Below are 26,005 nucleotides of genomic sequence, written 5' to 3' on the forward strand. Positions count from 1 at the left end.
GACGGAGGAGCCTGGTGGGCTGCAGTCCATGGGATCGCTAAGAGTTGGACACGACTGAGCGACTTCCCTTTCACTTTTCACTTTCATGCATTGGAGAAGGAAATAGCAACCCACTTCAGTGTTCTTGCCTGGAGAATCCCAGGGATAGGGGAGCCTGGTGGGCTTCCGTCTATGGGGTCACACAGAGCCGGACACAACTGAAGCAACTTAGCAGCAGCAGCAGAATAGGAGACACAACTTGATAGGTAGGGCTTCTATCAGAATGGGATCTCTAGCTTTATCTTTCCCTACTTTCTGTTTTGAAAATTTTCAAAGCAGTTAATGGTTTGCTACATTTGTTTTGTCCTAGTTTATGTACACTTTTCCCTCAGTCATTTGAAAGTGAGTTGCAGACATGACATTTTAACCCTGAATACTTAAGCAACATCTAAGAAAGAAAAATTTCTCCTCCTAAGTAACCACAGTACCATTAATATGCTTCAAGAACTTTGGCATAAAATACATACAATTCATTTTTCTGAAGAGTCCAGGCCAGTTGGGGTGGAATAGAATGTCCTGCATCTGCATCTTCCTGGTTGTTCATTAAAATCTAGTTAAACAGGACTTCCCTAGTGGTCCAGTGGTTAAGAATCCACCTTGTAATCAGTGCAAGGGACGTGGGTTCGATACCTGGTTGGGGAGTTAAGATCTAGCACGCCATGGAGCAACTAAACTAAGTTGAGCCCCATGGACTCATGGGCCACAGCAAAAGATCCCACGTGCTGCTACTAAGACCAGATGCAGCCAATTAAGTATTTTTCTTTTTTAAATCCAGTTAAACATTTTTGACAATACAGTAGTGTCCCCCACCCCGCCCTGTATATGCAGTTTTGTTTTCTGCAGTTTGTTACTCATTGTCGACCACAGTCTGAAAATATTTACTGGAACATTTCAGAAATAACATAAGTTTTACATTGAACACTGCTCTGAGTAGTGTAATGAGATCTCTCACCTTCCCTCTCCATCCCATTAGTCACTTAGAAGCTGTCTTAGTTGTCAGATTGATGGTCATGGTATCATGGTGCCTGTGTTCAAGAAATTTTACTTATAATAACAACCCCAAAGTGCAAGAGTAGTAATACTGCCAATTTGCATATGCCAAAGAGAACCTATGAAGTGCTTCCTTTTAAGGAAACAAAAAAACCCTGTGCTGAGGTAGCTAAGATCTAGACTAAGAACTCTTCAGTCCATGATATTGTGAAGAAGGAAAAAAGTTGTGTGCTAGTTTCGATGTTGAACCTCAAACTGCAAAAGTTTAAGCCACAGTGAGAGATTAGTGCTTAGGTAAGATGGAAAAGGCATTAATTTAATACGATAAGATATTTTAAGTGAGAGAGAGACCATGTTCACATAACTTATATTGTTATTGTTACTGTGCCTAATTTATAAATTAAACTTTATCATAGGTATGTATAGGAAAAAACATAGTTTTTACAGGGTTTGGTACTATCCACAGTTTTAGGCATCCACTAGGGCTCCTGGAATGAATTCCCCATGGATAAGGAGGTACTATATAGATGATGTGAAATTCCAATTGTATCCCCTCAAGAAGGATATTATGTTGGTATGTCCTAGCATTTTTTTTTATTACATTTACCCATCAGCTGATGGAAGGTAATACAATGTAGCAATAGGGTGGGTTTGTATTCAGACCTATGTTCAAATCTGATTCTACTATATAGCAGTTATATGACTATGGATAAGTTATGGATAAGCACCTTCCTGTGCTTCTGTTTTATGATCTGAAAATGGAAGCAACTTTGCTGGCTTTTAAGGAGTTTAGTAAGATTAGGTCTTATTACAGTCATTTTTATAATCATAGTACTTGGGGAAATGGTTTAAGCCTAGCCATTCTTTCCTAAGTTTTGCTAGCTACCAGTGCAGTTTCTCTTGTTTGTTCAGATGCCAGGGAGCTTGTCCTTAGCAGCAAGTGGAGTCCATCTTTGTGTTTTGAAAAGGCAAGTTCCTTTGGCCCAATTTCACATCATTTTCCTAAGTTTGGAAAGTTCATTCAAAACAAAAGTGATGACGATTCTGTGCCAGCTTTGGCTCTCCACAGTGGTGGTCATGCTTTTATTCATGACTAGCTTTCTGCCCAGCATTTTAATTCTAAAAATATCATGTTAGTGGGACTTCCCTGGTGGTCCAGTGGCTAAGCTTCTGAGCTCCCAATTCAGGGGGTCCAGATTTGATCCCTGGTCAGGGAACTAGACCCCATATGCAACTAACAGTTTGCATGCTGCAACTAAAGATCCAGCATGCCACAACGAATATTAAAGATCCTGTGTGCTGCAAGTAAGAACCAGTGCAGCCAAATAAATCAATCAATAACTGTTTTTAAGAAAGCAAAGCAGTGTCCCTGGTGGTCCGCTAGTTTTAAGAATCTGCTTTGCAATGCAGGGGACACAAGTTCAATCTCTGGTCCAGAAGGACCCCACATGCTTTGGGGAGCTGGGCCTGTGTGGCCCAGCTATTGAGCCGGTCTCTGGAGCCCACGGGCTGCAGCTGCTGAAGACCACATGCCCTAGAGCTTGTGCTCTGCTAGAAGAGACGCCACCACAATAGGCCCATACACCACAGCTAGAAAGTAGCCCCTGCTCTCTGCAAATAGAGAAAACAAGATTTTTAAAAAAGTGTAAGTATGTTAGAGCAAGTATAAAGCTTTGGAAGTAGATTCTGAAAATTTGGAGAATGTCATTTGTATCAGTGTGCTAGGGCTGCCAAATCATAATACCACAGGCTTAACAGAAGTTTGGGAATTCGCTGGTGGTCTAGTGGTTGAGATTCAGCACTTTCACTGCTGTGACTTAGGTTTGGTCTCTGGTTGGGAAACAGATCCCATAAGCTGCGTGGCTGAAAAACAAAGACAAAATTTATTTTCTCACAGTTCTGGAGGCTGGAATTCCAAGATAAAGGTGCCAACAGTGTTGGTTTCTGATGAGTTCCATCTCCCTGGCTTGCAGATAGCTGCCTTCTCTCAGGGTCCTCAAAAGCCCTTTTTCTTTGTGTGTATACATTGGTATCTTTTTTTAACCATGCTGTGCAGCATGCAAGATCTTAGTTCTCCAACTAGGGATTGAACCCATACCCCCTTTAGTGGAAACACAGAGTCCTAACCACTAGACTGCCAGGGAATTCCTGGTGTCTCTTTTCTTATAATGACATCGGGATTACAGCTCAACCCATATGACCTCATTTAACCTTAATCACCCCCCTTTTAAGCTTTAGCTCCAAAATAAAGGCACCCTAGGGTTTAGGGCTTCAACATACAAATTTGGGTGGGTTGGGGCACAATTTGGTCCATAACATTAAAGACATACATCTGACCGATATAAAAACAGGTCAGGCTTTTGAGTCAGATAAGGATTCAATTCTTACCTATAAACTTTGCGGCCTGTTCAGCAAGGCAGGCAGTCCCTGCAGCTCTCACTTTCCTTATACATATGTGAAGGACGTATGGCAGTACCATGTGAGGATGCTGTGAGGATTGGCAAATATCTTCCCTAGAGGGAGATGACATGCATTAATGTGGGGATTAAGGTGAGGCTGGTGACCTGAAAACCCAGAAAGACCTGCAGATTCATACGCTCCATCCATCAGTTACCTGTGCCCTACCAATAGTAGAAAAGATCAAAGGCTAAAGTCCGAAACCTGCTGAGATAGGAAAAAAGAGCCTCAGAAAGAGTAGCAGGATAAAAAAGTCACCCCTGATGAATATAGATGCAAAAAATCTTCAACAAAATAGTAGGAAACAATTCAACAATATATTGAAAAGATCATACAACATTATCAAGTGGGATTTATTTCAGGAATGCAAAGATGGTTCAGTATCCACAAATCAATCAATACCCACAAATCAATCAACAGAACACAGAAAATTCCCTACATATGAACATTGAAGTTGCACACTTTCAAAGATGCGAACATGCAGTCGCATGGCCAGTCAGTAAATTACTTCACATGTCTGGCATACTTTTCAAGGTACTGTATTGTAAGATTTAAAATGTTGGTGTGTGTGTGTGTGTGTGTTTATGTATTATTTGTGTGAAAAGTATTATAAACATGTGTAGCAGTCCGCAACCTTTTTGGCACCAGGGACCAGTTTTATGGAAGACAATTTTTTCATGAACTGGGAGAGAAGTGGTGGTTTTGGAATGATTCAGGTGCATTACATTTATTGTGAACTTTATTTCTGTTATTACATCAGCTCCACCTCAGATCATCAGGCATTAGATCCTGGAGATTAGGGACCCCTGTATTACAGTACAGTATTATATAGCTAAGTGTGCTAGTTGGGGACCTAGGCTAACTTTGTTGGACTTATGAACAGATTGTACTTACAAAAGCATTCTTAGAACAGAATTCGTTCATATGTAGGGGACTTATTGTACATCACATTAACATAATAAAGGATGAAAACTGCATGATCATCTATAGATGCAGAAAAATCATAGGACAAAATTCAACATCCCCCCCGAAAATTTCAATATTCACTTATGATTAAAAAACAAAAATAAGTGGGTATAGAGGAAATGTACCTCAACATAATAAAGGCCATGTATGATAAGTTCATAGTTAATATCATACCCAATAATGAAAGCTAAAAGCTTTCTTCTAATATCAGGAACAAGACAAGGATGCCTACTCTCATCACTTTTATTCAACATAGTATTGGAAGTCCTAGTCAGAGCAGTTAGGCAAGAAAAATAAAAGGCACCCAAAAGGAAGAAGTGAAACTGTCACTATTTGCAAATGACATATTATATAGAAAACCTGAAAGACTCCATCAAAGAAAGTATAGAACTAATGAACAAATTCTGTAAAGTAGCAGGATACAAAATCAATATACAAAATTTTGTATCAGTTCAGTTCAGTTGCTCAGTCATGTCTGATTCTTTGTGACCCCATGGACGCCATGCTTCCCTGTCCTTCACTATCTCCCTGAGTTTGTTCAAACTCATGTCCATCAAGTCAGTGATGCCATCCAACCATCTTATCCTCTGTCGTCCCCTTCTCCTCCTGCCTTCAATCTTTCCCAGCATCAGGGTCTTTTCCAACGAGTCAGTTCTTCGCATCAGGTGGCCAAGATACTGGAGCTTCAGATCCCAAATCAGTCCCTCCAAAAAATATTCAGGATTGATTTCCTTTAGGATTGACTGGTTTGATCTCCTTGAAATCCAAGGGACTCTCAAGAGTCTTCTCCAACACCACAGTTCAAAAGTTCTTCGGCATTCAGCCTTCTTTATAGTCCAACTCTCACAGCCATACATGACTACTGGAAAAAAGATAGCTTTGACTAGACAGATCTTTGTCAGCAAAGTAATGTCTCTGCTTTTTAATGTGCTGTCTAGGTTGGTCAGAGCTTTTCTTCCAAGGAGCAAATATCTTTTAATTCCATGGCTGCAGTCACCATCTGCAGTGATTTTGGAGCCCAAGAAAATAAAGTCTGTCACTGTTTCCATTGTTTCCCCATCTATTTGCCATGTAGTGATGGAACTGGATGCCATGATCTTCGAATGTTGAGTTTTAAGCCAGCTTTTTCACTCTCTCACTTTCATCAAGAGGCTCTTTAGTTCCTCTTTGCTTTCTGCCATAAGGGTGATATCATCTGCACAAGAAAAAAACCCAACTATCAGAGAAATTAAGAAAACAACCTCATTTACAACTGCTTCAAAGAGAATAAAATCCTAGAAATAAATTCAACCAAGGAGGTAAAAGACCTGTACACTGAAAACAAAGATGTTGATGAAAGAATTTGAATAAGACAAAAATAAATGGAAAGATAATCCAAGTTCATGGATTGAAAGAATCAATATTGTAAAATGTTGTAATACCCAAAACAATCTACAGATTCAATTCTATCCCTATCAAAATTACAATGGCATTTTTCACAGAAATAGAATGAAGAGTCCTAAAATTTGTGTGGAACCACAAAAGATCCCAAACAGCTAAAGCAATCTCAAGAAAGAACAACAAAGCTGGAGACATCATGTGCCTTGATTTCAACTATATTACAAGGCTATAATAATCAAAACAGAATGGTATTGGTAAACAAAACCAGACACAATCCCAGATCAATGGGCCAGAAAACAGAGCCCAGAAACAAATCCACACATATATGGTCATTAATTTACAACAAAGAAGGCAAGAATATGCAATGGAGAAAGGAAAATCTCTTCAGTAAATGGTTTTGAGAAAACTGAACAACCACACCCAGAAAAATAAAACTTGACTATCTTCCATTATACACAAAAATTAACCAAAAATTGATCAAAGAGTTAAATGTAAGACCTGAAACCATAAAACTCCTAGGAGAAATCATAGGTGGTAAGCTCCTTGACATTCACCTTGGTGATGATTTTTTTATTTAATACCAAAAACAAAGGCAACAAAAACCAATATAAACAAGTGGGATTACATCAAACTAAAAGCTTCTGCATAGCAACAGAAACCAACAAAATTAAAAGGTAACCTACTGAATGGGAGAAAATATTTGCAAATCATTTATCTGGTAAGGAGTTAATATCTAAAATAAATTCCAATTTAAACATGGGCAGAGGATCTCAATGGATATTTTTTCAAAGAAGGCATACTTACAAGATGACTGACAAGCTCAAGAAAAAATGATCAAAATCACTAATCATCAAGGCAATGCAAATTAAAACCACAATAAGATAATCACCTTACCTGTCAGAATGGTTACTGTCCAAATGACCAGATTATATTGGCAAGGATGTAGAGACTAGGGAGCCCTAGTGCACTCCGTGGGAATGTAAACTGGTACAGCTGCTATGGAAAATAATTTGGAGGTTCCTCAAAAAATTAAAAATAGAACTACCATATTATTCAATAATTCCAGTTCTGGGAACTTAACTGAAGACAACAAAAACACTAATTTGAAAAGATAAACACACCCCAATGTTAGTAGCAGCACTGTTTACAAAAGCCAAGACATGGAAACCTCCACTGGTGGACGAATGGATAAAGAAAAGTGTGGTATATACACATGATGGAATATTACTCAGTCACAAAAGTGGAAATCCTGCCATCTGCAACAACATGGACCTTAAGGGAATTATACCAAGTGAAATAAGAGACAGAAAAGCAAACACTGTATCAGCGAGTGAGTGGTAGTCACTCAGTCATGTCTTGACTCTTTGTGAACCCACGAACCGTAGCCTGCCAGGCTCCTCTGTCCATGGAATTCTCCAGGCAAGTATACTGGAGTGGGTTGCCGTTTCTTCTTTCATTTATATTTGGAATCTAAGAAACAAAAAATATCAAGCTCACAGTACAAAGAATAGATCAGTGGTTGCCAGGGTGGGTAGTTGAGGGGTGGGCAAAATGGGTGGAAGGGACCAAAGGGACATAATTACAGTTATAAAATGTCATGATGAGGTAATGTACTGCATGGTGACTATAGTTAATACTGTATTGCATATTTGAAAGCTGCTAAGAGAAATAGATTTAAGGGACTAAATCTGATAGAGAGCCTGATGAACTATGGACGGAGGTTCGTGACATTGTACAGGAGACAGGGATCAAGACCATACCCATGGAAAAGAAATGCAAAGAGGCAAAATGGTTGTCTGAGAAGGCCTTACAAATAGTTGTGGAAAGAAGAGAAGCGAAAAGCAAAGGAGAAAAGGAAAGATATTCCCATTTGAATGCAGAGTTCCAAAGAATAGCCAGGAGAGATAAGAAAAGCCTTCCTCAGTGATCAGTGCAAAGAAATAGAGGAAAACAACAGAATGGGAAAGACTAGAGATCTCTTCAAAAAAATTAGAGATACCAAGGGAACATTTCACGCAAAGATGGGTTCGTTAAAGGACAGAAATGGTATGGACCTAACAGAAGCAGAAGATATTAAGAAGAGGTGGCAAGAATACACAGAAGAACTGTACAAAAAAGATCTTCACGACCCAGATAATCACAATGGTGTGATCACTCACCTAGAACCAGACATCCTGGAATGTGAAGTCAGGTGGGCCTTAAAAGCATCACTACAAACAAAGCTAGTGGAGGTGATGGAATTCCAGTTGAGCTATTTCAAATCCTGAAAGATGATGCTGTGAAAGTGTTGCACTCAATATGCCAGCAAATTTGGAAAACTCAGCAGTGGCCACAGGACTGGAAAAGGTCAGTTTTCATTCCAATCCCTAAGAAAGGCAATCCCAAAGAATGCTCAAACTACCGCACAGTTGCACTCATCTCACACGCTAGTAAAGTAATGCTCAAAATTCTCCAAGCCAGGCTTCAGCAATACGTGAACCGTGAACTTCCAGATGTTCAAGCTGGTTTTAGAAAAGGCAGAGGAACCAGAGATCAAATTGCCAACATCTGCTGGATTATCAAAAAAGCAAGAGAGTTACAGAAAAACATCTATTTCTGCTTTATTGACTATGCCAAAGCCTTTGACTACGTGGATCACAATAAACTGTGGAAAATTCTGAAAGAGATGGGAATACCAGACCACCTGACCTGCCTCTTGAGAAACCTGTATGCAGGTCAGGAAGCAATAGTTAGAACTGGACATGGAACAACAGACTGGTTCCAAATAGGAAAAGGAGTATGTCAAGGCTGTATATTGTCACCCTGCTTATTTAACTTATATGCAGAGTACATCATGAGAAACGCTGGGCTGGAAGAAGCACAAGCTGGAATGAAGATTGCTGGGAGAAACATCAATAACCTCAGATATGCAGATGGCACCACCCTTATGGCAGAAAGTGAAGAGGAACTAAAAAGCCTCTTGATGAAAGTGAAAGAGGAGAGTCAAAAAATTGGTTTAAAGCTCAACATTCAGAAAACTAAGATCATGGCATCTGGTCCCATCACTTCATGGGAAATAGATGGGGAGACAGTGGAAACAGTGTCAGACTTTATTTTTGGGGGCTCCAAAATCACTGCAGATGGTGATTGCAGCCATGAAATTAAAAGACACTTACTCCTTGGAAGGAAAGTTATGACCAACCTAGATAGCATATTAAAAAGCAGAGACATTACTTTGCCAACAAAGGTCCGTCTGGTCAAGGCTATGGTTTTTCCAGTGGTCATATATGGATGTGAGAGTTGGACTGTGAGGAAAGCTGAGCGCCGAAAAATTGATGCTTTTGAACTATGGTGTTGGAGAAGACTCTTGAGAGTCCCTTGGACTGCAAAGAGATCCAACCAGTCCATTCTAAAGGAGATCAGTCCTGGGCGTTCATTGGAAGCCCTGACGCTGAAGCTGAAACTCCAATACTTTGGCCACCTCATGTAAAGAGTTGACTCATTGGAAAAGACCCTGATGCTGGGAGGGATTAGGGGCAGGAGGAGAAGGGGACGACAGAGGATGAGATGGCTGGATGGCATCACCGACTCAATGGGCATGAGTTTGAGTAAATTCCGGGAGTTGGTGATAGACAGGGAGGCCTGGCATGCTGCGATTCATGGGGTGGCAAAGAGTCGGACACGACTGAGCAACTGAACTGAACTGAACTGAAGATGCTAAAATAATAGAAGTCTTAAATCATAATAAAATAATTAGAAGTCTTAATCATAAAAAAAAGAGACAAAATATAGCTAGACTAATTGTGATTATCACAATGTATACAATGTATACACGTTGTATACATTCACAATGTATACAAATAACAAGTCATTATGTTGTACACCTGAAATCCACATAATGTTAGAGGTCAATTATACCTCAATAAAAAATAAATTCACCAGTCTCCCATTCTTTTCTATACCTAATCCCAGATACTTGTCTAGATAAGGAATTCAAATTTAATGGACAGCAGAACTAGAATTCTCAACTGATCATAAAGATTCATCTGTCCCAGGACCAGAAAACTTAGGGGATGGGTAGGATTCCCATGATTTGGAGTCAAAAATAAAGAATGTGACTTGGGCTTAACTTGGTGGTACTGTTCATACTCCAGAGCCCCCCATGGACTCCAGCTAAGACTACTTCTTTGCTTTACAAGTAAAACTTCTATGAATATTAAAAAAAAAAAAAAAGAAAACGTAAATGTGACTGCTCCATGGGGGCATGAGTGTCTGAAAGCCAGGGTAGGAGTCTTAACTCCTAATAGCCAAGAATCTCCCCCAACCCACAACAAAGAAAAAAAGAAAGAATACTGAGAATCAGAGACTAGGAGGTACCTTTTTTGTCCTGTTCTTCATTAGATCTTTAGGGTTCAGCATAGCACCTGACATATAGATGAATAAAGGTTTGCTGATGGAAGAATTACAGATCTCCAGCCCAGGAGGCGAGCCAGCATAGACACTCTGGGTTAGAGTCTGAGCAGCTGGGGTGAGGAAGACAGGCTTCATGCCCTGTGTGCTGCAGCAGTTCTTGCCCTGGAGACTCACCCCCTCACAACCTAGGTTTTAATCTTTGCTATTCGCTTTGGGCAATGGGAAGTTATTCATTTTTCTTAGGTTCCTAGTGAATACAGTATCTTAAGCGGAAAAAGTGAACTGCCACACCCAGATCAAGGCAGTTGGGTAATCACAATTTCTTCATAATAAAATGAATTTAGACTATAAAATCTCTAAGATTCCTGCCAGCCCCAAAGTTCTATTATTAAATTGACTAAAAGTTAAGAAGGGAAATAGGACATTCATTCAACAAATATGTACTACTATGTGCTGAAAACAAGGGATAAAAATATCATTAAGGTGGTCTGTCCTGGAAGCCTGTAAAGCCAACTGAGAAAATAAACACTAAATCCTTAAAACACTGTGTAAGCTTCATGAGGTAACATTTCCTGAGCTCTCACTATATGGCAGTACTGTTCCAAGCCCTTTACAATTTAATCTCATAATTCTATTAGATAGGTACTATTATTATCCCCATTCCTCAGTTAAAGAAACTGAGACATAGAGAGTTAAATAACTTACCAGTAAATGGCAGAGCAAGTTATCTGTATTCAGGGCCCATATTCAACCATATGCCAATTAGCTGGATTGCCACGATATGAGACCCAGGAGTGTCATGGATGAGGGCACTCAGACCCTTTCCCTACAAGTTCCTAGAGATTTTGTGACATTAGAGGGTTTTGATCACATTTTATTTGGCCCTTGGTGAGGTATCCATCAACTTAACAGACAACTATGAGAAAAACCATCTCTTCAGAATCCACAGAGAGCTGGGTTCAAATTGTAGGTTTACCACTTTACTGGTGAACTTGACCAAATCTAATTCTCATTTGCTTAATGGGAGTTACAGTGCTTCACTGGGAGGTCAGGAGGATTAAATATTAAGTCAAGCCATATGAAATGGTTGTTTCTGGAGGTTAAAAATAGCGGTGGAATCTACCAAAATAGTTAGCTTCCCTTTGTGCTTCTCCTAGCCCATCTAGGGCACTCTCCCGCTCCACTCTTTGGGTGGCCCTGGGGATTCGTTAAGTTGCACACTGTTGACCTACCCTGTGAAAGCTAGTAAATTAGCCTTGGGACAGCCTCATGAGACTTGGCAGTTACTACAAGGATCTAGAGCTACTTTCCAGCCAGCCAAAAGCACATCCCTTGGGGACCAGAGAAGTCAAGAGCCATGACAGTCCTGTGCCCCGACACAAACTCAGCGCACTTTCGCTTTTCTTCCCAAGTCCTATTTTGTCCTTTTTTATCTCTATAGGACAGGTACTGATGTTGGTTGCATTTTGAAACGTGGGGACTGAGGCTTAGAGACGGTCAGGCCTCATCCAAGGCCTCAGGCATTGCACAGCGCTGGCAATAACGAGGGTTTGGCGTTAGATCTATCAGCCAAGGAACTGCCTCCAGTTGTGTGACCTCCACAAGGTCCTTGAACCTTTCTCTCCGACCTGTTTCATCTTCTGGAGAAGGGCGCTATTACCTCCCTTTCTCCTACCGCTCGCTTTCCGATTCAATCCAGCTTCTGGGGTGCTCCGGCTGTGGCAATAGAACCAGTGCAGAGACACTGCGGAGAAAGCGCAGACATCAGGGCTTTGAGTCTGCGGGCGCACACCCGCAGCTCCTTGGAAATACCGGTATTGACTTTCGACCAGAGACAGAACTTCGCTTGACATCACCAGGTTCAGGCCGACTGCGAGAGGCGAACACGTGCCAGAACAGATGAACTGAAACAACACAGGCCCGGGAAAGGAGGACAGTTGAGCCAATCCCACAGCAGGCGGGGCCAGAAAGCTCGGGCGGGTACGGCCCGCGCCTGCGCGCCGCCATTTTTGCTCCAGGAGGGACCGCCTCCCGCCGGTCTGGCGGCTGGTTAGCCAGAAGGCGCGGCTTCGCGACTCGGCGGGGCGTGGCCGGGCGATGGCGACTGCGGATCCCGACGGGCATGCTGCGCGCTCTATCCCGGGACCCCAGCCCAGCGGGACGGGAGCTGCGGGGCTGCCCTCCGGGCGAAGCGGCATTGGAGCCCCCCGGTTGGGGGAGCGGATCCCGGCGGCCGTGGAGAAGCGGGGCCCGTACATGGTTGCGCGCGCGCCTTCCCTTCAGGCCAAGCTGCGTGAGTGCGGCCCGATGAGGGGTCTCTGCTTGGGCGGGCTGCCGCGTTCCCGGGCTGGCTCCGGAGCGCCGCTGGGGCGACCCCGGAGGGGCAACTGCAGCCCGCTCCCGCACCCGAAAATCTGTTCGGAGAGCGGGCTCCTGGCGTTTGGGAGACACGGCGGAGTAGGGATGACCCCGCTGATCTGGGCCCTTTGACTTCCAGAGAAGCACCGGGACCTGGCCAAGGCGGTTCTGCGGAGAAAAGGCATGCTGGGGGCCGCGCCGAACCGCCCCGACTCTTCAGGGAAAAGGTCTCAGCAGGCGCCACCTCCTCTGTGCAAGCGTTTTCAGAGTAGGCCCTAGTACTCAGGCTGGGAAATCGAGTACCCACGTTTAAAGCCGAGCTAGTCATTCCCCTGACGCCGGCCTGTCGGGTTCATTGTTTAAAAATGGAAAGAGGAACGACCTTTTCTTTCCTTTCCAGGATGTGATAGTGTCAAGGAAAGAGCTTTGCTATGAGTTTTGTCAGTTCGTAGGGTCAATCACTGTCTAAATTAGGGAGGAGCATGGTGGCTGGGGTCCCCAGGAGTGAGGATGGAGAGCTGTGTGGGAACAGCTAGGACTGATTTTTCCTTAACAGAACGGTGAGCGCTGAGGGCTGGATCGGACCTTCACCAGGGCTTGAGCTAAAGCAGGTGAAGGAATTTGCCTAAGGACTTTGATTTTTCTGTTCTCAGGTTAAATAAAGTGGGGAGATGGGGCTTTTCCTGATTCTTAGAAGAGGAGGTGTGCTTATCCTCAGAAGCACCAGGGGGAGCGGTGAGGGGAAGTAAACATCTAAGGAGCTGTAGCCGGATACATGGCAGGCAGTGGTGGCTGTCCAGGTAGAAGATAAGTCAGGAGTAGTGCAGTCAGTTTTTTGTTTTGTTTTGTTTTCCACATAAGGGCAAGGACGCTGTCTTTCCTTGTGAAATACTGGCGTTTCATCTATGCTTGGTCTCTCCCCTGTCTCCCCTCAGGTCAGTGAAGTTTAACAAGGGCTACACTGCTCTTAGTCAGAGTCCAGATGAAAACCTGGTGTCCCTTGACTCTGACAGGTAAGTGCTGTCCTTGGAAATACCCCTTGGGGAGTGCCTTGGATAAAATTGCAGACAACTTGCTTCGCTTTTTCCCTGTCTCTTCCAAGACCTTTTGTGCATGTTCCAGGGCTGCTGCTTCAGAGCACTGTCTCTTCCGGGATGGCTTGCTTAGAGGACTCATAGGTGACCTTGCTGCTCTTGGATGTGAAGTACCAACCTTGTCATCCTGCCCTATTATGTCTGCATTATTAGTGACAGTGACTCTGTCCCTGCTGGAGCCAAGAAGGAGCCATTGATACTCATGGCAGATTATGGGTTTGAGTTCTGTGGTGTGTGGTCTTTGCTTCACAAGTCCTCCAGACCCCCTTGCATGTCATGCACCTTGCCACTTGTAGCTGTGCTCCGCAGGCATCTCCCTGAACTGACTGTCTTCCTCTTGTCCTAGTGATGGAGAGCTGGAATCCAGATACTCCTCCGGGTATTCCTCTGCAGAGGCAAGTCAAGAGCACCTTTCTGTGGTGGGGCCAGGCTGCAGGCAGTCATAGCCACTGCCAAACACTTGTCTGGTTCCTGCTATATGCATGGCACTGTACCAGACTTCCCGTGTGTTCTCCAGTCTTCTACTCTACCCTATTCCCCTAGCAGAAGTTAAGGTGTCTGAAGAGGACTGTTGAAAGTCCAGGAGACTATGTGTGTGCTGCATGCTAAGTCACTTCAATCATGTCTGCCTCTTTGTGACCCTATGGATTATAGCCCACTGGGCTCCTCTGCCCATGGGATTCTCCAGGCAAAAATACTGCAATGGGTTGCCATGCCCTCCTCCAGGGGATCTTCCTGACCCAGGATCGAACCAGAGTCTCTTATGTCTCCTGCATTGGCAGGAGGGTTCTTTACCACTAGTGTCACTGAGGAAGCCCCCAGGAGACACCAGACCTTTTTTTTTTTTTTTTTTGGCATATAGGCTTTTCATTCCCCAACCAGGGATCAAACTCACACACCCTGCATTAGAAGTGTAGAGTCTTAACAATTGGACTGACAACCAGGGAAATTCCTAGAGACTCTTAGGACTGGAAATGACCTCACAAGTCTTCTAATCCAGGCCACCATTTAGAAAAGGAATCCTCTCAATAAATCCCAGCTAAATGCTTATTTGAATGCTGCTTGTAATTGGGTACTCACTACCTCCAAGAAACCTTGCTGCCGGTCTTCCCCTGCAACACACACAATTCAGATAGTTCATAGAAAAGTCTTCCTTGTTAATTGGAAAAGTCTCTGCAGCTTGGACTTAGTGGTCTTAGTCCTGTCTCCAGTGACAGAGTAATTCTACTCTGCCTTCTTTTGATCATTTTTTACCTGAGATCAGCATTCCTGTCCCTCCCCTTTCCATCCTCCAAGCTTGCTTACTTCCAGGCTGGACAAATTCTGTTCCTTCCTTTGTTCCATCTGTGGGAACTGTGACTGAGATAGGTACTCCTAGGCTGGCCTTTGGGACATGTTTCCAAAGTGACTGTCCGGACTAAAACAGGAACGGAAGGTTCTGGCATCTGTGGCTTACTGCTTTTGACAGGTGAAGTGCTGGGGACCTGACTGTATACCACTGGCATTCTTCCTCACACTCCTGGAAACCCTTGGCCACCCCGAGTTTCTGCCAGAGAATACAATTTGCAAATTGTATCCTCCTTGAATATCTAGGTGCCTAAGATTGTTAGAACAAAGAAAAGAAAAATAAGCCAAGAGCCAGAGAAGTCCTATACTGCCCAGTCTCATTTGCCTTCTGCTCAGTAGAACTGGTGAAGCCAGGCTGACAGGTTCTACTTTGCAAGGAATGAGCTCTATTGGCATCAACGAGTAACATTGGCAGTGCAGAAGCAGCTGTTCCCCACCCTATTCTACTCTAACCCATCTTCCTCCACCCTTCTACCCCACTGTGCTGGTACCATTGTTCATACTCTTGAGCCTTCATAGGAACCAATCTGGGTTCATAGTGGTAATGGTCAGGGCTTGACTTTCAGACATAATCCCGAATCTCATATTTGTATCACCTGCCTTGGGATTCTTTGGTGAGGGCAGCTTCCCTGGGCGCACATGACAGCGCAGCCTGGACAGTCCTGGCTCAGGTCCCTGGATGTCCCCCACCCCCTGCTGGGTGAGGCACAGGTAGGAAAAGGTAGCACTTCTTCCTGTAGTCCAGGGATGGGCAGGCCTGGCCCGAGGGCGGAGCACGGACAGGAGGGAAATGGACAGTAAGCTCCAGGGAGGAAATGTGGGTCTGCTTTTGGGGCAGCATTTATTCCTGTCTTGTGGCCTGGCTTACAGTTCTCTCCTCTCCTGCTCTTAGCAGGTGAACCAGGATGTGAGCCGGCAGCTGCTCCAGGACGGGTATCACTTGGATGAGATTCCAGATGATGAGGACTTGGACCTAATTCCCCCCAAGCCCATGACCTCAACGTGCTCCTGCTGCTGGTGCTGTCTTGGGGCCTCTTCGTCCTGTACCCTCCAGTAGACATAACCCTCTAGGACAGGTCCCGCTCACCATGCCTGCAGAGTCCTGTTGACCCTGCATTGGTCACAGAGTTCGGTGGGAACCCACTGCTGTCAACCCCAGGATCACTGGAGACACTGACCCTCTGGGAAAGGCAGTGACCAGTTACCCCAAACCTGGTGCTTCTCAGACCAGAGGCCCCCATCTGGGTCACAGGGTGACAGGTGGAGTTCTGCAGTTCTCCTCTGCTGCTGGAGTAGCATTTGGAGAAACTGCTTTAATAAGGGCAGGAACATAGGAGTTTTGTTTCTTACGCTGAGTGACAAAATTGGCGAAGAGAGAAACTTACAGACGTCTTGGTTGGTATTTGTCATGATGCTCTGTGGAGGGAAAAGGGGAGCTTTTGTGCCCAGGCTGTGCTGGCTGGTGTTGCATGGAGGCAGAAAATAGCACTTTATGGCTTGCAGCTGGGAGTCTGTGAAAAAGAATTTAACTATTTGGGGCCAGTTCAGTTCAGGAAATTCAATATTCTCTTCTTTTCCAAGCTCCAAGATGGGTTACATGTTTGCTGGTTGTTCCTATATGACTGTGGCAGAGAGTACAACAGGTTGCTTGATGCAACAGCCTGATCAAGGCTTCCAGAATCCTTGGAAGCTGAGCATTCCCAGCTGGTCCACCTGTCTGCGTGAGCTTAGTAACTTGGTCAGTCCGCCCCTAGTTAGAGAAAAACCGCTCTACTGGGTAGGCAAAATTTCTTTCCTTGGTTGCCATTCTTCACCTTGGTCTTAGCTAGTATCTTTATCCAGTCTTTGATCTAAGGTTGAATGAAGGTTCTGGAGCTTGCCACAGAAGCCTGCAGTTTTTGGTTACCAGCAGAGGGAGCTACAGGAGCAGTTAGGTGCCTTCCCATTTGGATTTTTTTTTTTTTTTTTGGTTCGTGAGATCTTAGTGCCCCAAACCAGGGAGGGGTGGAACTCAGGCCCCTGAAGTGGAAGTTCAGAATCCTAACCACTGGACTACCACGGAATTCCCTCATTTGTTTAACATTTTACACTTGAGCAGCAATGGGTGAGATGTATACTGCACAGCCGCGTGGCGCTGACAGGATGAGGAGGGGGGGCCTGTGAAAGCTCCCCAGCTATCCCCACCCCCCCCCCAGCCCCCTGCCCCACCCAAGCCTAAGGAGATAATCTTGCCATTGCAGAGGGCCTGCCTCCACCCTAGTGAGAGCCATTGTATTGCATCCAGATTCCTCTGACCACAGTGGATACTCAGGATTGGGCTTTACAGTCAGCCCCCAGTTTGAACATAGCAAGGACAGGCATAATCTCCCCTGTGACCCCTACTAAATTGCATCTCTTGCTGTACCAGGCCTCTCTGTGGAATTTTTCAGTAGTTCTTTTTTTTTTTTTTTTTGCTTTTTGCCTTACCCAAAACCAGATGGAACTGAATGGGAGTGGACAGGGGTAGGGTAGTCACGATTGAGGTGTGGTCCCGACTTGGGGACTTGCCCAGCCTCTTGCTTCATTTCGTTGGGACAGAATGTTGACAGCTGCTGGGGGTGAGGATGGCAGTGGGCCCCCAATACCAAGGCCCTCCAGTGGCTGTTATAAAGCCACACTGGTATATTTGGCTACACCTCTCCCTGGAATATTTCAGGGCTGGTTAACCATCTGTGGGAGGCATTACCTTTGTAGAGAAAGTTGCAGGAACGTCATATAGCAAGGCAGGGTACAAATGGTCAATTGCTTGGGGCTAAGAAGCCATGGGCTAGAAAGTCACCAATAGAAGCACCAAGGTGTCTAGAACCAAACTGCCTTAATAATAAGAGTGCTGAGGTGTTGTGCAGGTGACAGCACTCTGGGGAGACGGCTTACCTCACGGATGGGAGTGGTACTGTATGGCGTTTACAGAACTCTTGGCTTAGGCTTCTACAGCTTTGTGAGTTTGTAGAAATAAATACAGTTATACTGTTGAGCTGTCTCTGTGTTGCAACAGGATTTTTAAGAAAAGCCTAGACCATGGTCATTGCCCCTTCTGAATTCTGAAATGAAGAAGTAGCCTAACAGCCCTAACTACGACCATTCTGCCAAGGGCCACCCCTCCTTTCTTCTGTTCCCAGTGGGTGCCATTTTCAGTCCTCATTGGAGACCATGGATGGAATCATTTAGTCACTAAGTCATGTCTGTTTTGTGACCCCATGGACTGTAGCCTGCCAGGCTGCTCTGTCCATGGAATTTCCCAGGCAAGAAGGCTGGAGTGGTTTGCCATTTCCTTCTCCAGTGGATCTTTCCAACCCAGGGATCGAACCCATGTCTCCTGCATTGGCAGGTGCATTCTTTATCACTGAGCCACCAGAAAAGCATGGACAGAACAGGCCTTTGCATATCACTTCTCTTTAGAATGAGTTCCCTTTGGCAGACCCTTCTCAGGTTTTTTTGTTTTTTGGCTACCTGTTCCATAGATGTCTCTGCCTACCTCAGGGAGCTGTCTGAAACTGGAATAAAGCAAAAACTGGACAACATCCAGGGAGGGCTCCTTCAGCCCACTTCAGGGACTGGAATGGCAAAGGCTGAGTGCTCTTTAGCCCACAGACCTCAACACAAGTGATCTTTAATTGCTTTAACAGAGCAGCATCAGGCCACGGGGCTATCCTTTTCCCTCTGCACTGTGGAACCCTATATTCTTACAGATTAATTACCTATCTTGCCGTGACTGCTGCTGAGCTAATCCTAGATCGCACCAGTCTGCCTAATGCCATAGGCTGGGACAGGGCTGCTGCTCTCCTTGAGCTCTGAGAAGAGCCTGGCTCCAGTGTGGCGAGATCCAAGGGGGAGTATCAGCTCTCAGTCCTCACATGGGCCCCTCCTACCAGGAAGAAGAAGGCCGTTCAGCCTCTGCCTGCTCAGGAGTCACCACCTTCAAGCTCTTCTCCCCGAGTCTTTGAGGGTGTACCCGAAGAGCCCAGAGCAGGGAAGGGATCTGGGCTGGGTCTGCGGAGCTGAGGCTGGCCAGGATGTAGGGTGACTGGCAGAGGAGAGCCAAGAAGGCTGTGGCCTCTACAGCAGGCAGCAGGCACGGAACATCAGCAGGTCCTTGGGCAGAGTGAGCTTCAGTGAGACACTCTCATTGGCCCCAATGAAGAGCACCCCGCCACGTTTCAGGGGGATTGTTGCCTGGGCTGTGGGGGTGCTGGCTGTCACTGTCCCCTGCACCACCAGGAGGATGCTGGCAGAGTCCAGGGCCAAGACCTTGTATTCAGTGACAGAGCCAGGTACCTGGGCAGGAAGAAACAACACGATGGAGCAGGGTCTGAGCTGCTGTTAGCTCACAGGGGTCCCCGGTCCACCCCGAGGGCAGTGAGAGGGAGAGCTCTGCTTCCCCTTCTCCCGCTGCTCAGGCTTTCATCAGCACGGAGGCCCCTGTCTGGTCACTGTAACAGAGACGCACAGGCAGGCCCTGTGGCAGCTGCCCCACCGCGTGAGCCTGGCAGAAAGGAAACCCAGCCCCAGGTATACCCCACACTGCGGCCTCGCCAGGGTTGTGCTACATGCCACACAAGAAACACCACAGCCCTCACTCACCTCCATCTTCATAACGGTGAAGTCTGGCACAGGGGGATCGTAGATAGAGAGGTAGGGGTCTTCCGGGCTCCGTGCTGGAGGGAAGAGCCTGTCCTGGCTGGGGCTGGGGGTGTAGCTGAGCATTTCACACAGAGTTGGCACATCGATGAACTTGGGTGTCAGGCCAGCACGCACTGTGTTGTCTGAACATGCCATGCACTCCACGCAGTCTGGGGACAGACAGTTGGCATGTGCTAAGGGTGCCTTGGAGTTTGACTCTCCAGGGTTGGGCTTTCTAACCTGAGTGCCATGAGCTCCCAGCAGCATTACATGAAACTGTGTGAACAGCATCTTCTGTGAGAATGGGCTAAGATAACAGATACCAAAAACAGGCGATGTCACCCACCACTCTCAAGGGAAGTCATGTTAACCCCTGGGGGAGCTCCAACCCTCTGGAAACACTGTATTCACCCCTTCTACTAAAGAATCCTGTCCAAAAGTGGATAAACAGCCAACCGTCAGTGTGATACCCTTCTGCGGCAATGTGTTTTTTAACATAAAATCTCTGTAGATGCGACAGACATGTGAAGGCACTGTGATGCAGGGGAGAGAACAATGGCCTTGATCCAATACAGGCTTGGATTCAAACTGTGGTTGGCACACACATTGACAAGGCTTAACGTGAGGGTGTCCTGAGCTCACGGGTGGTGTCAGGATCCAACCAGTCCAGCACCAAGCTGGCATTCATCACCCAATTGGTCACTTCCCTGCTGATCCCAGGAGCCCTGGGAGCTCAGAGCTGGATGGAACTTTAAAGGCAATCTCCTCTACCACCACCTCCTGTTCTGTCCAGATGGAGAAACAAGGCCTGAGAGGGTGGGCCGTGGGGCTCACTGCTGAAATGCGGCTCACCTCCTTTCAGGTAGGCATGGGGCACGTTGGCCTCCAGAAACATGGCCTCCCCTGGCTTCAGGGTAAGCAGATTCAGGAAGTAGATGGCAAAGCATCCGATATCACCCGGGTACTGCTGGTGCAGCCGCAGCAGGAGCTCCCCACAGATGTCCTCCATGTTGTTTCCAGCAGCCACTGAGGGTCACAGAGCACCCCAAGGCTACTCAGTAACCCTTGAGGGTATTCACAACTCCCCACCCCACCTCCTGGCCAGAGAGAGTCCTAGAGTAGACCCTAGTCCAGGAATCCAGGAACGGGTGGGCATGTTCTCCTAGTCACATCCCCCACCCTGTGGGGGCCAGCCTTCCTTGCTATTCCAGCCTACACAGATGCCATTTTCCCCATTTTGACTATTGAAATGTCCACCCCTCTACCGGGCACTAAAAGGGCTAGAGTGTAGTCCTTTTAGACAGTGCTTCTCAGCCTCAGCATTACTGATATTCGAGGCCAGGTAACTCTGCTGTGGGGGCTGTCCTATGTACTATAGGATGTCTAGTAGCATCCTTGGCCCCCACCTACGAAACACCACTAGCACCCCAAACCTGGGTTTGACAACCAAAGATGCCTCCACACTGCCAGTGCCCCCTGGTTGAGACGACTGCTCTAAGAGCTTAAAATCTAGTTAGGAGAGGACCCAAGGGTTCCCTGTGGGGTGACCAACTGTCCCAGTGAGCCCAGGCCTTTCCCTTTAACACTGACAATCTCTCAGTCCCAGGCAAACAGTGGTGGTTGGTCACCCCAGAGAGCATGAGGCAGGATGCTACCAAGGGCCGAAATGTGTCCCAGGCTGACCAGGGGAGAATGAGCTCATCCTGGGCTACAGTGGGGAGGGAAGGCTTGGTGGGCATTGTGGGGAGAAGGGGAGAGTGGTGAGCTGGGTTTCCTTAACTGTGTGTGTGTGGTGGGGGTGTCTCTAAAAGCAGAGTGGAGAAGGAGCTGGACCTCATCATGTGTGCCATATAAGCTCCTAGCAGAGTCCATTCTGCCTTGCTCTTTACTGCTTGTATTAACTCTCAAACCCAAAGTTGACACAACCACACCCATCAAAGTCATTTCCTGAACTCTCATTAGCACAAGGTTGGGCCCAGAGCAGGTATTTAAGGAAAGACCTACTGACTGAGAGCTCGGGACCTCAGGTTTTTGGATCCTTTTATCTCCTTCCTGTTCTCCAGCCCCAAAGTATGAAACCCTTTGGACAGCAGCTCTAGGGCTGAGAAATCTCAGAATGCCCAGGTGACAGATATCCTAGTACTTTTCCAGGCCGGCCTGTCTCCACCCATCTAAAGGAGATAACCAGTTAGGAAGCAGCAGGGCCCCATTCCATAAAGACTGGGAAAGAAATGCTAAGTGGCTGACAGGCCATCTAAGTCAGACCCATTTTGGTGTTCCACTTGAGCAAAGGGGTTGAGAATCCAATTCCTACAGTCTAGTGACTGTGCCTGGGGCCCAGGAAGGGGCACTGCGTTCAGGCCTAAGACACCCACCTTGCTGTGAGATCCGCTTCACCAACAGGTTCAGCTGCTCCACCACCACCTTCTTCTCACTCTTCATCAGGTGGGAGAAACAGCTCCGCAGAGCAGAGGTCACAGCCTCGGGGTCCTGGCTCAGGCTCTGCTTCAGTTGTGCTGCTGCATTGTCTCCAATTAGAAACTGGAATTCTGGCACCTCTGCAGGAAGGTCAGGCCAGGAATGGTTAAGATGGAACCCATAAACGGTGGAAAGCTGGAGGAGGCCTCCCCGTCTCACCCCTAACCAAGGAGCCAGGCAATGCTATGTAAGTTTTGCAGTGAAAATTTACTGCTCATGACCAGCCCTCAGCAACCACACCTGAGCCTGGTCTCACGAGCCTCCCCCAGGAACATCAAGAATTCATGAGGCCATGGGACCTCCCTGGTGGTCCAGTGGTTAAGAATCTGCCTTGCAATGCAGGGGATGCTGGTCCGATACCTGGTTGGGGAAACAAGATCCCACATACCGCAGAGCAATTAAGCCTGAGCACTGCAACTACTGAGCCTGAGCACCCTGGAGCCTGTATGCCACAGACTAGAGCATCCGTGCAATGTAATGAAAGTGGGGAGGGAAGGCTTGGTGGGCATTGCGGGGAGATGCAATGACGATCCCGCTTGAAGCAGTGACGATCCCGCCTGCCACAATAAAGACCTGATGTAGCCAAATACATATATAAATCATTTTCAAAAAATGCATGAGGCCAAACAGCCCTTCAGTTCCTGGGACACTCAGCCTCTGTCCTCAGCCTCCAGCTCTGCCCCGGGTTGCCCTTGCATCCTAGGTCCAGTATGCAGGCTCTTAGCATTTTGCCCAACCTTACTTGTTAGAAAGGTCACAATTTCCTCAACTGGCCGGAAGCCACATAAGCCCTGGAAGGGGGTGAGAGCAATTGCCATCTCTGGCTTATGGTTGGCATCGGGGTAGTGCTGTGGAGCCTGGAGGTGCAGCTTCTCTGCCAGCTCCTATGGGATGAACAAGGGAGAGGAGGATAGTTAGGTGCAGCCATCACCCAGCAAGACACCAGTCCCCACCAGCCCTTGTTCTTGACCCTCCCCAGTCAGCTTCCTGCCTCTGACACTGAGCCCAGTCAAGGCATAATTCAGAAACTCATGGTTCAGCCAACCCAATGCAGGCACATGGATCATCTCTGGGGTAGGGCTGGGGCAGACTTGAACAGGACTACAAACCAGAAGACCCAAATACCAAGCCAAGCTCTGACACTAACAAGCTGTGTAACTTTGGGTAGATCTCTCTCTTCTCTGGGTCTTCTTTGCTCATGAAGTTTGGACAGACAAATGCTTAAGCTATGACTCACACACAGGCTTGTGCAGAAAGACCATGGGGGTGGAATTAAGGCCATGACTAGGGTAACTGCTATGCCTTGGAAGGTGAACTCTGAGAGTCAAGTGGATAAAGGGCAGATATGCATTGGCTGGGTTGGGGTTTGCTGAGGGGAGCCAGGCAGAAGCTTGGAGAAGCTGCCGTGGCACAGGCTGGTCAGCTGTCCACTTAGTTGCCACATGTGTCACTGGCAATAGGCCTTGCAGAGCTAAACTGGGAGTTGTCAGGCTTGGATTTAATTCTGGGCTGGAGCCTGGCATGGGCAGGGTAAAAGCAGAAGTAAAAGTTATCCAAGAGTCTTGACTCTTAAGCTCTTCTCTAAGCTGACCTCCGTGCCCTACTCTGATGCTATACCTTGTTAGGGTGTGCCTGGATGGACAGGGCCGTTTCAACTGAAAGCACTTTGAAGAGGAAGGGCAGTTTGCCATTAAAGGTGTCCTTGACCTTCGAACCCAAGCTGTCCTGATTATCAGCAATCCACTGGCCTAGGGTCTTCTGCGAGATGCGGTTGTCAAGGATCTTGGCATCTCCCCGGGGGTGGGACCCCATCCACAGCTGTAAAAATAGAAAACTTGGGAGGGACAAAGGCAGAACCGGGCACCACCCATTGGCCTGCCCTGCTCCATTACCCTGTGCTCCCCATAGAGCAGCCAAGTCCTGAGACAGGCCTCTTAGGACTGGGTATAAATGTTCATACCATCACAGACATACTGGGGGCAGCAGACCACAGAATACCAGGAGTCAGGAGACCCAAGCTCTAGCTGAGGCTCTGCCTCCAACCAGCTGCGAAAGCTTGGGCTAGTTTTAATTTCTTGTCTCTGGGTCTCAGCTTTCTCATTTGTCCAATGAGGAGAACGAAACCTACACTGTCAAGGCCACTGAAAAGCTCTAACTCTCAGATGGCTCTGTGAGGTGTTAACATTCATTTATTCCAATTTCAGAAGTAGAAGTTAATGCTTTCCTGTGTTTTGGCTTTTCCTTTACTAAATGGGCAGGATAACTATGTATTTTAGGTTATTAAAAAAGTCAGTCAGTCAAAGTAAAAATTATAATTGTCAAGGAGGGCTGAATTAAAATTCAGTAAGTGCTAAAAATAGAAAATAAAATAAGCAGCAGCAAGGTCATACTGTACAGCACGTGTGTGTGTGTGTGTGTGTGCGCACACACACACTAAATCACTTCAGTCATGTCAGACTCTTTGTGACCCTATGGACTGTAGCCCACCAGGCTCCTCTGTCCATGTGATTCTTCAGGCAAGAACACTGGAATGGGTTGCCATGCCCTCCTCCAGGGGATCTTACCGACCCAGGGATTGAACCCACATCTCTTATGTCTCCTGCATTGGCAGGCAGGCTGTTTACCACTGGCACCATCTGGGAAGCCCATCTGTATAGCACAGGAAACTATATTTAATATTCTGTGACAAATCATAATGGAAAAGAATAGGGGTCAGGAATATCCCCTAGAGGAGGAAATGGCAACCCACTCCAGTATTCTTGCCTGGAGAAACCCACAGACAGAGGAGCCTAGCAGGCTACAGTTCATAGGGTTGCAGAGTCAGACACGTCTGAAGTGACTTAACACACACACACATATACACACATAACTGAGTCACTGTGCTGTACAGAAGAAATTAACACAACATTGTAAATCAACTATACTTCAATAAAATAAAATTCAGTGACAAAAACCTCACTTCTTTTTGTGCTGCCATCTGGGTTCATCAACCTGCACAGATCTGAAGCCCTAAGAAGGCCTCTTCTCCCTTTGCTGTCTCCCTGTCCCTCAGATTCACATGACTTGCCTCAGCCCCTTTGATAGAGGAGTCCCTTCCTCCCACCAGCTGGTCAAGTAGGCTGAAATACAGCCGGGGTCTCACCTCTGCATATGGTTTGTCCTCTGAGATCTGGGCCAGTGGGTCACTGCTGGCCAGCAGCCGGGCCACTTCACTGTTGGAACCCATCTTTCCCCATGCATATTGCTGCACCACACAGGAAAGTGGGAATACTGGGGGGTACAGACAGAGCGTTAGCTTCCACTCCACTCCTGAGGCCTGACCCTCCTGTCCCGGGGGAACCAGACCTGAGCTGAGGGTTTTATCTGGGGGATAGAGTCAAATAAGGGGTTTGTAGGTTGTGAGTTGAGACCCTTCTCTTCCGCATGCCTCGATGTTCCCGTCTGTAAGACGGGTAGTAAGGATCTCCTGCTGACCTGAGGCAGATAACTGCGTTACGGTGACGCGAAGGGCGTAGGAGGAACCTATTCCACTGCACCCAGTCTAGAAGTAACCCAAGCGCAACCGTCTCCCCTCAAAACCCCCTTTCGAGGGCTTCAATAAGGACTCAATTTCCATCGCTGGTGCCCCCTCCTCTGCCCGGCGCCCATTCATCTTTCCTCAGAGCCCCAAGAGGGTGGGGCGGAGTTCGACCTGCCGTATTAGGTCAGGAAGGGTCGTATGCAATCCATCCGCACTCTCACTGGCACCCCAGTCAACAGCCCACCTCGCTGAGCGGCCATCCTCAAGGCCTCGGACCGGTCTTCTCGCACGTATGTCTTTCCCGGCAGTACTCTCGGCCTCTCTG

The 26,005-nt window shown here is 46.7% G+C and overlaps 2 protein-coding genes across 7 annotated transcripts; one reads left to right on the plus strand and one right to left on the minus strand.

Annotated features, from left to right (window-relative positions):
- Positions 1–12,234: 12,234 nt before the first annotated feature.
- Positions 12,235–18,034, plus strand: FAM219B (family with sequence similarity 219 member B). Of its 4 annotated transcripts, none has more exons than XR_006344421.1 (6): positions 12,235–12,517; positions 12,722–12,809; positions 13,518–13,595; positions 13,705–13,906; positions 14,023–14,071; positions 15,916–16,008. XR_006344421.1 is itself a non-coding variant. In XM_043921921.1 (5 exons), exons 1-5 carry the CDS (start codon positions 12,322–12,324, stop codon positions 16,078–16,080), a joined length of 573 nt encoding a protein of 190 aa, XP_043777856.1. In that variant the 5' UTR covers positions 12,240–12,321; the 3' UTR covers positions 16,081–18,034. The 4 variants fall into 4 exon arrangements, 2 of the variants coding, with proteins under 2 accessions (XP_043777856.1, XP_043777855.1); XR_006344422.1 differs by having other exon boundaries at positions 15,919–16,007; XM_043921921.1 differs by lacking the exon at positions 13,705–13,906 and having other exon boundaries at positions 12,240–12,517; positions 15,919–18,034.
- Positions 18,035–18,656: 622 nt separating this feature from the next.
- MPI (mannose phosphate isomerase) lies at positions 18,657–26,005 on the minus strand. Of its 3 annotated transcripts, none has more exons than XM_043921917.1 (8): positions 25,925–26,005; positions 25,303–25,430; positions 23,778–23,978; positions 22,903–23,044; positions 22,058–22,240; positions 20,535–20,708; positions 19,644–19,852; positions 18,657–19,337 (listed from the first exon to the last, which is right to left on the minus strand). In XM_043921917.1, the coding sequence occupies exons 1-8, from the start codon at positions 25,938–25,940 to the stop codon at positions 19,119–19,121; spliced, it is 1,272 nt and encodes a 423-aa protein (XP_043777852.1). In that variant the 5' UTR covers positions 25,941–26,005; the 3' UTR covers positions 18,657–19,118. The 3 variants fall into 3 exon arrangements, with proteins under 3 accessions (XP_043777852.1, XP_043777853.1, XP_043777854.1); XM_043921918.1 differs by having other exon boundaries at positions 25,852–25,947; XM_043921919.1 differs by having other exon boundaries at positions 25,856–25,941.

The sequence above is a fragment of the Cervus elaphus genome, chromosome 13 (genome assembly GCF_910594005.1).
Source record: "Cervus elaphus chromosome 13, mCerEla1.1, whole genome shotgun sequence".
Classification (NCBI taxonomy): Eukaryota; Metazoa; Chordata; class Mammalia; order Artiodactyla; family Cervidae; genus Cervus; species Cervus elaphus.

Coding starts and splice junctions, on each gene's coding strand:
- FAM219B (XM_043921920.1), top strand. CDS start 12,322: ATGGCGACTGCGGATCCCGACGGGCATGCTGCGCGCTCTATCCCGGGA. Junction 12,518..12,721: donor TTCCCTTCAGGCCAAGCTGC/GTGAGTGCGGCC, acceptor TTTGACTTCCAG/AGAAGCACCGGGACCTGGCC. Junction 12,810..13,517: donor CCCGACTCTTCAGGGAAAAG/GTCTCAGCAGGC, acceptor GTCTCCCCTCAG/GTCAGTGAAGTTTAACAAGG.
- MPI (XM_043921917.1), bottom strand. Junction 23,045..23,777: donor TCCAGGCACACCCTAACAAG/GTATAGCATCAG, acceptor TTCATCCCATAG/GAGCTGGCAGAGAAGCTGCA. Junction 19,853..20,534: donor CCATGCCTACCTGAAAGGAG/GTGAGCCGCATT, acceptor GTCTGTCCCCAG/ACTGCGTGGAGTGCATGGCA.